Consider the following 13,287-nt stretch of genomic DNA (forward strand, 5'->3'; position numbering starts at 1 on the left):
TGGGGCTATTGGCCCTGGGGTTGTTGTTGGTGATGTTGTTTCTGGGGCTATTGGCCCTGGGGTTGTTGTTGGTGATGTTGTTGTTTCTGGGGCAATTGGTCCTGGGGTTGTTGTTGGTGATGTTGTTTCTGGGGCTATTGGCCCTGGGGTTGTTGATGGTGATGTTGTTTCTGGGGCAATTGGTCCTGGGGTTGTTGTTGGTGACGTTGTTGTTTCTGGGGCTATTGGCCCTGGGGTTGTTGATGGTGATGTTGTTTCTGGGGCTATTGGCCCTGGGGTTGTTGATGGTGATGTTGTTTCTGGGGCTATTGGCCCTGGGGTTGTTGATGGTGATGTTGTTTCTGGGGCAATTGGTCCTGGGGTTGTTGTTGGTGACGTTGTTGTTTCTGGGGCTATTGGCCCTGGGGTTGTTGTTGGTGATGTTGTTTCTGGGGCTATTGGCCCTGGGGTTGTTGTTGGTGACGTTGTTGTTTCTGGGGCTATTGGCCCTGGGGTTGTTGTTGGTGACGTTGTTGTTTCTGGGGCTATTGGCCCTGGGGTTGTTGATGGTGATGTTGTTTCTGGGGCTATTGGCCCTGGGGTTGTTGATGGTGATGTTGTTTCTGGGGCTATTGGCCCTGGGGTTGTTGATGGTGATGTTGTTTCTGGGGCTATTGGCCCTGGGGTTGTTGTTGGTGATGTTGTTTCTGGGGCTATTGGTCCTGGGCTTGTTGTTGGTGATGTTGTTGTTTCTGGGGCAATTGGTCCTGGGCTTGTTGTTGGTGATGTTGTTTCTGGGGCTATTGGTCCTGGGCTTGTTGTTGGTGATGTTGTTGTTTCTGGGGCAATTGGTCCTGGGCTTGTTGTTGGTGACGTTGTTGTTTCTGGGGCAATTGGTCCTGGGCTTGTTGGTGATGTTGTTTCTGGGGCAATTGGTCCTGGGCTTGTTGTTGGTGACGTTGTTGTTTCTGGGGCAATTGGTCCTGGGCTTGTTGTTGGTGATGTTGTTGTTTCTGGGGCTATTGGTCCTGGGGTTGTTGTTGGTGACATTGTTGTTTCTGGGGCTATTGGTCCTGGGGTTGTTGTTGGTGACGTTGTTGTTTCTGGGGCTATTGGCCCTGGGGTTGTTGATGGTGATGTTGTTTCTGGGGCTATTGGCCCTGGGGTTGTTGATGGTGATGTTGTTTCTGGGGCTATTGGCCCTGGGGTTGTTGATGGTGATGTTGTTTCTGGGGCTATTGGCCCTGGGGTTGTTGTTGGTGATGTTGTTTCTGGGGCTATTGGTCCTGGGCTTGTTGTTGGTGATGTTGTTGTTTCTGGGGCAATTGGTCCTGGGGTTGTTGTTGGTGATGTTGTTGTTTCTGGGGCAATTGGTCCTGGGCTTGTTGGTGATGTTGTTTCTGGGGCAATTGGTCCTGGGCTTGTTGTTGGTGACGTTGTTGTTTCTGGGGCAATTGGTCCTGGGCTTGTTGTTGGTGATGTTGTTGTTTCTGGGGCTATTGGTCCTGGGGTTGTTGTTGGTGACATTGTTGTTTCTGGGGCTATTGGTCCTGGGGTTGTTGTTGGTGACGTTGTTGTTTCTGGGGCTATTGGCCCTGGGGTTGTTGTTGGTGATGTTGTTGTTTCTGGGGCTATTGGCCCTGGGGTTGTTGTTGGTGACGTTGTTTCTGGGGCTATTGGTCCTGGGGTTGTTGTTGGTGATGTTGTTTCTGGGGCTATTGTCTCTGGGGTTGTTGTTGGTGATGTTGTTGTTTCTGGGGCTATTGGTCCTGGGGTTGTTGTTGGTGATGTTGTTTCTGGGGCTATTAGCTCTGGGCTTGTTGTTGGTGACATTGTTGTTTCTGGGGCTATTGGTCCTGGGCTTGTTGTTGGTGACGTTGTTGTTTCTGGGGCTATTGGCCCTGGGCTTGTTGTTGGTGACGTCGTTGTTTCTGGGGCTATTGGTCCTGTGCTTGTTGTTTCTGCGGTTGTGTTGTGTGCCATAGGGGACACTGTTGTGCTCTCAGTGCTGTCCACCTTTATCATGGTGCCTGTTGGAAAACCATTTTGTACATGTTGATTTAATTTACCATCTGGGTCATGCAACACAATCATTGGTCCAAATCACCCAATCAGATTTGATCCTGGGGTGATCATCGCTGTCGGAATTGACCTCTACCCGCAAACTATTCATCCAGTTGCCACTGTCTGTCTGGCTGGAGCAGCCATGCTTCTAGTGCAACAAATGCACATGGAACACCGGGGAACAGAGCAATGCAGAGGGCACGTCCCATTTCTGTGACAATTCAGAGACGTTTTAGAGATTTCACGTGAGTGAATGAGCGAGTGGATGAGCGAGTGAGTGAGTGAGTGGATGATTGAGTGAGTGAGTGAGTGGATGATTGAGTGAGTGCATGAGCGAGTGCGCGAGTGGATGAGTGAATGAGTGAGTGAGTGGATGAGTGAGTTAGTGCATTAGCGAGTGCGCGCGTGGATAAGTGAGTGAGCGAGGCGAATGAGTGTGAGTGAATGGGTGAGTGAGTAAGTGAATGAATAAATGAAAGTGAGCAGTTTATGGGGAAGCAAATGGATTTTTGTTCTCTCTCTCTCTCTCTAATCTCCCGCTGATTTATGGGTTCTCTATGGTTGGGGCATTATTTGGGTTGGGTGGGGGGGGGGAAGTGGCTAACCAGTACAGGGGCTGGTCAGGTCAGGGGTGGGGTGTTAGGAGGGCAGGTGGGGTAGTTGAGTCGCTGTTAATCAGATTAGGGGGATTATTGCGGGGGGGGGGGATTAATTCAGTCAGTGGCCAGTCCGGTCGGTGGGGTTTAGAACATAGAGGATGAAAGGCTTAGTCGGGTCAGTGGTTAGTCAGATTGAGGGAGGGTTTAGTTGAGTCTGGGGCTAGTCAGATTGAGGGAGGGTTTAGTTGAGTCTGGGGCTGGTCAGATTGAGGGAGAGTTTAGTTGAGTCTGGGGCTGGTCAGATTGAGGGTGGGTTTAGTTGAGTCTGGGGCCAGTCAGATTGAGGGAGGGTTTAGTTGAGTCTGTGGCAAGTCAGATTGAGGGTGGGTTTAGTTGAGTCTGGGGCTAGTCAGATTGAGGGTGGGTTTAGTTGAGCCTGGGGCTAGTCAGATTGAGGGAGGGTTTAGTTGAGTCTGGGGCTAGTCAGATTGAGGGAGGGTTGAGTTGAGTCTGGGGCAAGTCAGATTGAGGGAGGGTTTAGTTGAGTCTGGGGCTTGTCAGATTGAGGGAGGGTTGAGTTGAGTCTGGGGTTAGTCAGATTGAGGGAGGGTTGAGTTGAGTCTGGGGCTAGTCAGATTGAGGGAGGGTTTAGTTGAGTCTGGGCCAGTCAGATTGAGGGAGGGTTTAGTTGAATCTGGGGCGTCAGATTGAGGGAGGGTTTAGTTGAGTCTGGGGCCAGTCAGATTGAGGGTGGGTTTAGTTGAGTCAGGGGCTAGTCAGATTGAGGGAGGGTTTAGTTGAGTCTGGGGCTAGTCCGATTGAGGGAGGGTTTAGTTGAGTCTGGGGCTAGTCAGATTGAGGGAGGGTTGAGTTGACTCTGGGGCCATTCAGATTGAGGGAGGGTTTAGTTGAGTCTGGGGCTAGTCAGATTGAGGGTGGGTTTAGTTGAGTCTGGGGCAAGTCAGATTGAGGGAGGGTTTAGGTGAGTCTGGGGCCAGTCAGATTGAGGGAGGGTTTAGTTGAGTCTGGGGTTTGTCAGATTGAGGGAGGGTTTAGTTGAGTCTGGGGCAAGTCAGATTGAGGGAGAGTTTAGTTGACTCTGGGGCCAGTCAGATTGAGGGAGGGTTTAGTTGAGTCTGGGGCTAGTCAGATTGAGGGTGGGTTTAGTTGAGTCTGGGGCTAGTCAGATTGAGGGAGGGTTTAGTTGAGTCTGGGGCTAGTTAGATTGAGGGAGGGTTGAGTTGAGTCTGGGGTTAGTCAGATTGAGGGACAGTTTAGTTGAGTCTGGGGCCAGTCAGATTGAGGGAGAGTTTAGTTGACTCTGGGGCTAGTCAGATTGAGGGTGGGTTTAGTTGAGTCTGGGGCTTGTCAGATTGAGGGAGGGTTTAGTTGAGTCTGGGACTAGTTAGATTGAGGGAGGGTTTAGTTGAGTCTGGGGCTAGTCAGATTGAGGGAGGGTTTAGTTGAGTCTGGGACTAGTCAGATTGAGGGAGGGTTTAGTTGAGTCTGGGGCTAGTCAGATTGAGGGAGGGTTTAGTTGAGTCTGGGGTTAGTCAGATTGAGGGAGGGTTTAGTTGAGTCTGGGGCTAGTCAGATTGAGGGAGGGTTGAGTTGAGTCTGGGACTAGTCAGATTGAGGGAGGGTTTAGTTGAGTCTGGGGCCAGTCAGATTGAGGGAGGGTTTAGTTGAGTCTGGGGCTAGTCAGATTGAGGGAGGGTTGAGTTGAGTCTGGGACTAGTCAGATTGAGGGAGGGTTTAGTTGAGTCTGGGGCAAGTCAGATTGAGGGAGGGTTTAGTTGAGTCTGGGGCTAGTCAGATTGAGGGAGGGTTGAGTTGAGTCTGGGACTAGTCAGATTGAGGGAGGGTTTAGTTGAGTCTGGGGCAAGTCAGATTGAGGGAGGGTTTAGTTGAGTCTGGGGCTTGTCAGATTGAGGGAGGGTTGAGTTGAGTCTGGGGTTAGTCAGATTGAGGGACAGTTTAGTTGAGTCTGGGGCTAGTCAGATTGAGGGAGAGTTTAGTTGACTCTGGGGCCAGTCAGATTGAGGGAGGGTTTAGTTGAATCTGGGGCGTCAGATTGAGGGAGGGTTTAGTTGAGTCTGGGGCCAGTCAGATTGAGGGTGGGTTTAGTTGAGTCAGGGGCTAGTCAGATTGAGGGAGGGTTTAGTTGAGTCTGGGGCTAGTCCGATTGAGGGAGGGTTTAGTTGAGCCTGGGGCTAGTCAGATTGAGGGAGGGTTTAGTTGAGTCTGGGGCTAGTCCGATTGAGGGAGGGTTTAGTTGAGTCTGGGGCTAGTCAGATTGAGGGAGGGTTTAGTTGAGTCTGGGGCTTGTCAGATTGAGGGTGGGTTTAGTTGAGTCTGGGGCTAGTCAGATTGAGGGAGGGTTTAGTTGAGTCTGGGGCTAGTCAGATTGAGGGTGGGTTTAGTTGAGTCTGGGGCAAGTCAGATTGAGGGTGGGTTTAGGTGAGTCTGGGGCCAGTCAGATTGAGGGAGGGTTTAGTTGAGTCTGGGGTTTGTCAGATTGAGGGTGGGTTTAGTTGAGCCTGGGGCTAGTCAGATTGAGGGTGGGTTTAGTTGAGTCTGGGGCAAGTCAGATTGAGGGAGGGTTTAGTTGAGTCTGGGGCCAGTCAGATTGAGGGAGGGTTTAGTTGACTCTGGGACTAGTCAGATTGAGGGAGGGTTTAGTTGAGTCTGGGGCCAGTCAGATTGAGGGTGGGTTTAGTTGAGTCTGGGGCTGGTCAGATTGAGGGAGAGTTTAGTTGAGTCTGGGGCCAGTCAGATTGAGGGAGGGTTTAGTTGAGTCTGGGGCTGGTCAGATTGAGGGAGAGTTTAGTTGAGTCTGGGGCTGGTCAGATTGAGGGTGGGTTTAGTTGAGTCTGGGGCTGGTCAGATTGAGGGAGAGTTTAGTTGAGTCTGGGGCTGGTCAGATTGAGGGAGGGTGTAGTTGAGTCTGGGGCCAGTCAGATTGAGGGAGGGTTTAGTTGAGTCTGGGGCCAGTCAGATTGAGGGAGGGTTGAGTTGAGTCTGGGACTAGTCAGATTGAGGGAGGGTTTAGTTGAGTCTGGGGCAAGTCAGATTGAGGGAGGGTTTAGTTGAGTCTGGGGCTAGTCAGATTGAGGGAGGGTTGAGTTGAGTCTGGGACTAGTCAGATTGAGGGAGGGTTTAGTTGAGTCTGGGGCAAGTCAGATTGAGGGAGGGTTTAGTTGAGTCTGGGGCTTGTCAGATTGAGGGAGGGTTGAGTTGAGTCTGGGGTTAGTCAGATTGAGGGACAGTTTAGTTGAGTCTGGGGCTAGTCAGATTGAGGGAGAGTTTAGTTGACTCTGGGGCCAGTCAGATTGAGGGAGGGTTTAGTTGAATCTGGGGCGTCAGATTGAGGGAGGGTTTAGTTGAGTCTGGGGCCAGTCAGATTGAGGGTGGGTTTAGTTGAGTCAGGGGCTAGTCAGATTGAGGGAGGGTTTAGTTGAGTCTGGGGCTAGTCCGATTGAGGGAGGGTTTAGTTGAGCCTGGGGCTAGTCAGATTGAGGGAGGGTTTAGTTGAGTCTGGGGCTAGTCCGATTGAGGGAGGGTTTAGTTGAGCCTGGGGCCAGTCAGATTGAGGGAGGGTTTAGTTGAGTCTGGGGCTAGTCAGATTGAGGGTGGGTTTAGTTGAGTCTGGGGCAAGTCAGATTGAGGGTGGGTTTAGGTGAGTCTGGGGCCAGTCAGATTGAGGGAGGGTTTAGTTGAGTCTGGGGCTAGTCAGATTGAGGGTGGGTTTAGTTGAGTCTGGGGCAAGTCAGATTGAGGGAGGGTTTAGTTGAGTCTGGGGCTAGTTAGATTGAGGGAGGGTTGAGTTGAGTCTGGGGTTAGTCAGATTGAGGGACAGTTTAGTTGAGTCTGGGGCTAGTCAGATTGAGGGAGAGTTTAGTTGAGTCTGGGGCTAGTTAGATTGAGGGAGGGTTGAGTTGAGTCTGGGGTTAGTCAGATTGAGGGACAGTTTAGTTGAGTCTGGGGCTAGTCAGATTGAGGGTGGGTTTAGTTGAGTCTGGGGCAAGTCAGATTGAGGGAGGGTTTAGTTGAGTCTGGGGCTAGTTAGATTGAGGGAGGGTTGAGTTGAGTCTGGGGTTAGTCAGATTGAGGGACAGTTTAGTTGAGTCTGGGGCTAGTCAGATTGAGGGAGAGTTTAGTTGACTCTGGGGCCAGTCAGATTGAGGGAGAGTTTAGTTGACTCTGGGGCTAGTCAGATTGAGGGTGGGTTTAGTTGAGTCTGGGGCCAGTCAGATTGAGGGAGGGTTTAGTTGAGTCTGGGGCTTGTCAGATTGAGGGAGGGTTGAGTTGAGTCTGGGGCTAGTCAGATTGAGGGAGGGTTTAGTTGAGTCTGGGACTAGTCAGATTGAGGGAGGGTTTAGTTGAGTCTGGGGCTAGTCAGATTGAGGGAGGGTTGAGTTGAGTCTGGGGCTGGTCAGATTGAGGGAGGGTTTAGTTGAGTCTGGGGCTGGTCAGATTGAGGGAGGGTTTAGGTGAGTCTGGGGCTGGTCAGATTGAGGGAGGGTTTAGTTGAGTCTGGGGCTGGTCAGATTGAGGGAGAGTTTAGTTGAATCTGGGGCAAGTCAGATTGAGGGAGGGTTTAGTTGAGTAAGGAGCTAGTCAGATTGAGGGAGGGTTTAGGTGAGTCTGGGGCTGGTCAGATTGAGGGAGGGTTTTATTGAGTCTGGGGCTGGTCAGGTCGTAAGGTTTAGCTGAATCGGTGGAGATTGGGGGTCAGATGGGGATGTGGAAGATCCGGGCGGGGGTGGGGTCTGGTTTGGAGTGGGTGGGGGAGGTCAGTTTGGGGACAGGTAATCAAGTCGGCTTTGTGGGCGGTCTGTGTCGGTGGTTAGGTTTTTGGGTCAGGTACTTGGGTTGAGGGGTGTGAGAGATCTGGTCGGTGGTTTTAGGTCAGGGGTGGGCAAACTTTTCCTTGCAAGGGCCACATTCAGAAATTCACAATTTTAAAGGGCCGCATAGTATATTAATTAATAGTCCCGGTTGTAACCAATTAGCATGCGGCATATACCTCAGCGCTTCCCCCGGCGGCATCCTGCCTTTAGCCCTCTTTTCTCTACTTTTCAAAAATGGCGCTTCACCCGGTTATGATTCTGGGCGCCTCATATAGAACATAGAACAGTACAACACAGAACAGGCCCTTCGGCCCTCGATGTTGTGCCGAGCAATGATCACCCTACTCAAGTCAACGTATCCACCCGATACCAGTAACCCAGCAGCTCCCCCCCCCCCCCCCCCGCAATTAACCTAATTAAAAAAAAAAAAAATTTCTTTAAAAATAGTTTGCCCACCCCTGTTTTAGGTAGTCTGGCCAGTGGCTGGGGGCAGGCGGATGGTGGAGGTGGTCTGTGATTGCTGGGATGTGTGATAGTGGACACTGAGATCAGTTCAACAAACACCTGGATAGAGGATCCTGAGCAATGCAAATCAGCCCATTGGAAACATAAACTTCCTGGGAAATGATGGTGCCTGTGCACATCTCCGAACCACTGATTGGGTTTAGGGTACAAGAGCGACTGAATTCAGTCCATCGGCGCTCCGATAGCGTAAGATTTATCTGGCCCAGGATCTCAATTATTGTCAATGATTATCACAATCAGTATCAATCATTACCAATCTGAAAATGTCTCAGGTGCTTCTTCTAGATGACCCAAGCTTCATATTAGCCCTACTTCATGTAATGGATCCCCTCAACTTTCTGCCATTAAAATGCAGGATGCTTTGGCTGGCTTTAGGACGAGCTTTGTGCAAAAAGGTGGGGGTGGGGTGGGGGGGGGGGGGGGGGGTGGAGAGCTGGGTGGTGAGGGTTGATGTGTGGCGTTGAGGGGATAGAGTAAAGAGATCGGGAGCCAGACTCTGCTGCGTGTCACCCGCGAGAAAGGCTTCAACCTCAACGCTAGGCCGAACTAATTAAGCAGGTGGTGACGTAACCCTGATGGCATGGCTTTGGACTTCGGCACCCTAAACATCAAGATGGACCAGCAGGAGGCAACTGCAGATCGATGCCCAACTTGCAGCAGTTGGGGGCAATCCTGAGAGACGGGCGTTGGCCAATGGCACGGCTGAGTGAGGAGGGAGAGTTCGGTTGGGCTCCTGTCAATGGCTGATTCAACCTGTGGAGAGCCTGGTTTTGAGGCTATTAATTCGGAACAGGGAGATCTCGAGCTGGCCGAAATTGCATTAGGTAACCCAAAAAGAGTATGATGCATCTGTATACTCCGTTCCTGCTGGGCGGGATGGTCATGCTGACTAATCTGAAAACCTCTTGACCTCTTGGCTCAGGCATTGGACCCTTTCAACACCGCGTGGAGGGGCAAGGTTGAGAAGGAGGAGCTTTCAAGGATAACCTCAGCTGGTACAGGAATTGAACCCAAGCTATTGGCATCACTCCGCATCGCGGACCAGCCATACTGCCAACCAAGCTAACTTACCCCCCCCCCCACCCACCCATGGCCTATGATCAATACACTTGAGTGAAAGCGAATTTATTAAAAACGTCAGTGTCAATATTCAAGCAATAAACTGAATTATGTTGTGCTCAATCCGATTAGGAAAATACTAATAGAAATTGTTTGCTCAACCGGATAAACATGGGGATCAGGGTAGGATCAAGAGTAACGAATACAATCGGAAGACACTGGTCATTATTAATACCCTAACTGCGTCAATACCCTCTACTCCAGGCTGTATTGATGTAGGGTGGGGTTTTCTGCCCACGGCATGTTTTCCAGCCCCGTTGATGTCAATGGCTTTTCCCGTGGCTCGCACCCCCCCCCCCCCCCCCCACCACGCCGGGGAGCCCGTCAAGGAGGGGCGTCATGGGTGGGATCAGAGGGAAGGACCAAAACATTTCGGAATAAACTTTGCGAGCACCAGAATTGATTTGTTCCACTTTCATGCATTTTAATCGACACATTGTACAGAATGGTTTTCTTACTTGTGACCAACAGCAGGAGGAGTGGATTCAGGAGGCCCATGGTCCAGTCTTTGCTTTAACACGCGGAACTTCTGGAACACAACAAAGAACGCCATTTTAGTTTTCGCATGGTCCCATCGCCCATTGTCCCCCCGTAACCCCATTTCTGCAATTCCGCACTGCATAGGGTCAACTCCACCTCCACGTGCGCAAGGCTCAGCCTGACGCAACTAAAAGTGGTACATAGAGCCCACTTAACAAGAACCCGTATGAGTAGGTTCTTCCCGGAGGTGGAAGACAGATGTGAACGGTGCCAAAGAGGCCCGGCCAACCACGCCCACATGTTCTGGTCCTGCCCAGACTCGTGGAGTACTGGACAGCCTTCTTCGAGGTAATGTCCAAAGTGGTGGGAGTGAGGGTGGAGCCATGCCCGATAGTGGCGGTCTTCGGGTTTCAGAACAGCCAGATCTATTCCTGGGGAGGAGGGCGGATGCCCTTGCCTTTGCCTCCCTGATCGCCCGCCGTAGAATCCTGTTTGGCTGGCGGTCAGCAGCACCGCCCAGAGCTGCGGACTGGCTGTCCGACCTCTCGGAATCTCTCCAAATGGAGAAAATCAAATTCGCCATCCGAGGGTCAGACGACGGCTTCCACAGAACGTGGGAGCCATTCATGCAACTGTTCCGGGACCTATTTGTGGCCAATGTACAAGAGGAAGAATAGTCGGGGGAAGGTAGCGGGAGGGGGGGGGGGGGCTACAGGTTCGTTACGGGGGTTCGATGGCTAGCTAAGGCCCAAAACCAAGCTAAATAAACATGTTGAGGGGGGGGGGGGCGCAGTTACTACTACGAAGATGCTTACCTGTAAATATGTATGTTAATTTTTGCGTGTTTGTTTTTGTTTGTTTTTTTTTTCTCTCCTAACAATTTGTAATTTGTTCAATATAAAATACGAAAACTGAATAAAAACATTTATAAAAAAAAAAATTTCTGCAATTCCTACAGTGCAGAAAGAGGCCATTCGGCCCATCGAGTCTGCACCGACCCTCTGAAAGAGCACCCTACCTGGGCCCACTCCCTTGCAACCGCGTGACCCCGCCTACCCTTTGGACACTAAGGGCAATTTATCGTGACCAAGCCACCTCACCTGCCCATCTTTGGACTGTGGGAGGAAACCGGAGCACCCGGAGGAAACCCACGCACGCACGGGGCGGGGGGGGGGGGGGAGAGAACGTGCGAACTCCACACTGACAGCCACCGAAGGTCGGAATCGAACCCGGGTCTGTGATGCTGTGAGGCAGCAGTGCTAGCCACTGTGCCACCGTGCCGCCCCGATTTCCGAACAGACGATATCATCTTGCCACAAAATGTCATTACTCAAAAACAAAAGCGCGTTAAGCGATTTCTTTAGGAGCAGCAATTTATTTTCCAACTTCTGTTCTATATTCCCTGAGTGCCCAGAATAGGGTAGCATGTCGGCACAAGCAAATGGGTTGACAGTTTAGGTGGGGGCTTTTCACCGGCTGCCACCTCTGCTCCCGAGGGGGCTCTGGAACCAACTCAATGCCAGAACAGTGATGGGGTCTTCCAGGCCGCACAGGTTAAGTGGCATTACAGGCATTGCGCTCTTTAACCTCAAGGTCACTGGTGCGTGGCTGCCCCTCTGATCAGTAAGTAAAGCCAACGGACCCAACAGCGAACAGAATCGCACAAAGCAAAGGTTCCCCCACCCCCACTTTCCCCCTGAGATTTATAATCCGAGCATTTAGCTGTACTCTTCGCAAGATTTCCTCAGATCCGCACAGACTCTTTACCGTTTTTGTACAGAAGCTGCTCTGCATTAGACATATTCCAGTCTCAGAGCTCCACCCAGGAGCACAGAAGTACATTTCAACGCAGGCAACCCTAAATGAGCTTTTAACAACTCACTGCTTTAGAAATTCACCTCACGATTCTCCAACCCAGCAGCAAATTCATCCATTTCCAACTTTGCCAGCCAGTGCAAAGTGCTTTACAAAAGTACGGTACACCCATAGCACCTCAGAGAAACTCACTGCTAAGTCTACAGAAAATGTTACAGCGGGAATACAGTATAATAATCTTTATTGTCACAAGTAGGCTGACATTAACACTGCAATGAAGTTACTGTGAAAAGCCCCTCGTCGCCACATTCCGGCGCCTGTTCGGGTACACGGTGGGAGAATTCGGAATGTCCAATTCACCTGATAAGCACGTCTTTCAGGACTTGTGGGAGGAAACCGGAGCGCCCGGAGGAAACCCACGCAGACACGGGGAGAACGTGCAGACTCCGCACAGACAGTGACCCAAGCCGGGAATCGAACCTGGCACCCTGGAGCTGTGAAGCAACAGTGCTACCCACTGTGCTACCGTACCGCCCTGAGTTTGCAAACAGCCCCACTACGGACACAATGACAAATTTATAAAAACGCATCTTGGCGCGCACTTCTTTTCTTCCCCCCCTTTTGGGGAATAGCGGAGGGAAGGATTCCCGAACCGATTATCAGCCCGTTGAGCGTTCCTCCTGTAGCCGGTGAGTCCTGGCGTTGGACTCGAACCGGTGACTTCTGGAGCAGAGGTCGGGACGCTACAACTGTGCCACAAGGTCTCCCCACGCAATGTCAAATCATAGGCAGGATTGTCTGTCCCGCCGCTCCCGTCCTCTGGCCCAGCGCGCCCCCCCCCCAGCAGCGGGATCCTGCGTCCCTGCAGCCGGCCAGTGGGGTTTCCCATTGTGGGCAAACCCCAAGCCGTTGGCGGATGAGTGCGTGCCGGCGAAACGGAGAATCCAGCCCCATGTGTATTAACGCATTGACTTAACGTACATTATTCCCTGAAGCGGTACAAAATTCTAACATCGCGTTGGGCACGTATCCTCAACGAAAGTATACTCTGTCGATATTTTAGTTGATTATTAAATCATGATTCACTTCAATTTAGCCGTAACAAAACATATCGGTAAATTGATGTTGGAAAACTTTTTCTTTTAATCCGATCGGGCGTTAATGAAGAAAATGCACAAAAAGCGTCTCTTACCGAATTAGGCGAAATCCTTTCCAGAGGTCCAATTCTGTTGAATGAGAAGCAACAGGGCAGAGTTAGGAATGGATCTCCAAAGCGACTTCTCCGAGTGATACCTGTTCCTCTGCGCAGGCAGAGTTATTATTTGCTGTCTGCCGAGTTACAAACAGGTGTTGTTGTGTCATGTTTCAAGTTTCATGACGCCTTGCCCTTTTGGTCCTTTGATTCTGGGTCTTGCAGGTAAGAAGGTAATAGCGGCGGAATGCTATTAGCCAAACTGGTCTCACCACTCCTGAATGCCGACTGACTGCATTTTTCTGAGTGCCTGCCTAATTCTTGAAAGAATACTCATTTTCTCCTTCCTCCTTAATCAGGTCTCCCACCAGTCCGAAGGAAGGTGGGGGGGGTGGGGAAAAGGGCTTTCAAGCCCCCTTCAACTCAGCCATTGGAAAATGTGTGGAATGGATGTTAACCTTCCGACCTCTGACCTCCACCCCCCCCACTCAAGCCATTTGGAGTAACTCCTCGTGCTTTTTTTTCTCGGTTGCTTTGTTTGGATTACCCCCCCCCCCCCCCCCACCCACCCTCCCAAAATCGGCCAATTCCTCACTCCAGTCAAATAGGAGCGGAAACTGTGGGAAACATTCAGTTGCGGAGTAAGCGAGGCTTTTAGGCC

At 51.2% G+C, this 13,287-nt stretch overlaps 1 protein-coding gene across 1 annotated transcript in view; it reads right to left on the minus strand.

Annotated features, from left to right (window-relative positions):
* Nucleotides 1-12,761, minus strand: part of LOC119956751 (mucin-17-like) — a 58,304-nt gene extending 45,543 nt beyond the window's left edge. Inside the window, exons 1-4 of the mRNA XM_038784105.1 lie at nucleotides 12,627-12,761; nucleotides 9,598-9,668; nucleotides 1,788-2,009; nucleotides 18-1,511 (exon numbers count right to left, since the gene is read on the minus strand). Coding sequence (XP_038640033.1) covers nucleotides 18-1,511; nucleotides 1,788-2,009; nucleotides 9,598-9,637 — 1,756 coding nt within the window. The 5' untranslated portion in view covers nucleotides 9,638-9,668; nucleotides 12,627-12,761. The remainder of the gene's footprint in view (nucleotides 1-17; nucleotides 1,512-1,787; nucleotides 2,010-9,597; nucleotides 9,669-12,626) is intronic.
* Between the last annotated feature and the right edge of the window lie 526 nt (nucleotides 12,762-13,287).

This window comes from Scyliorhinus canicula, chromosome 24 (assembly GCF_902713615.1).
Source record: "Scyliorhinus canicula chromosome 24, sScyCan1.1, whole genome shotgun sequence".
Taxonomy (NCBI): domain Eukaryota; kingdom Metazoa; phylum Chordata; class Chondrichthyes; order Carcharhiniformes; family Scyliorhinidae; genus Scyliorhinus; species Scyliorhinus canicula.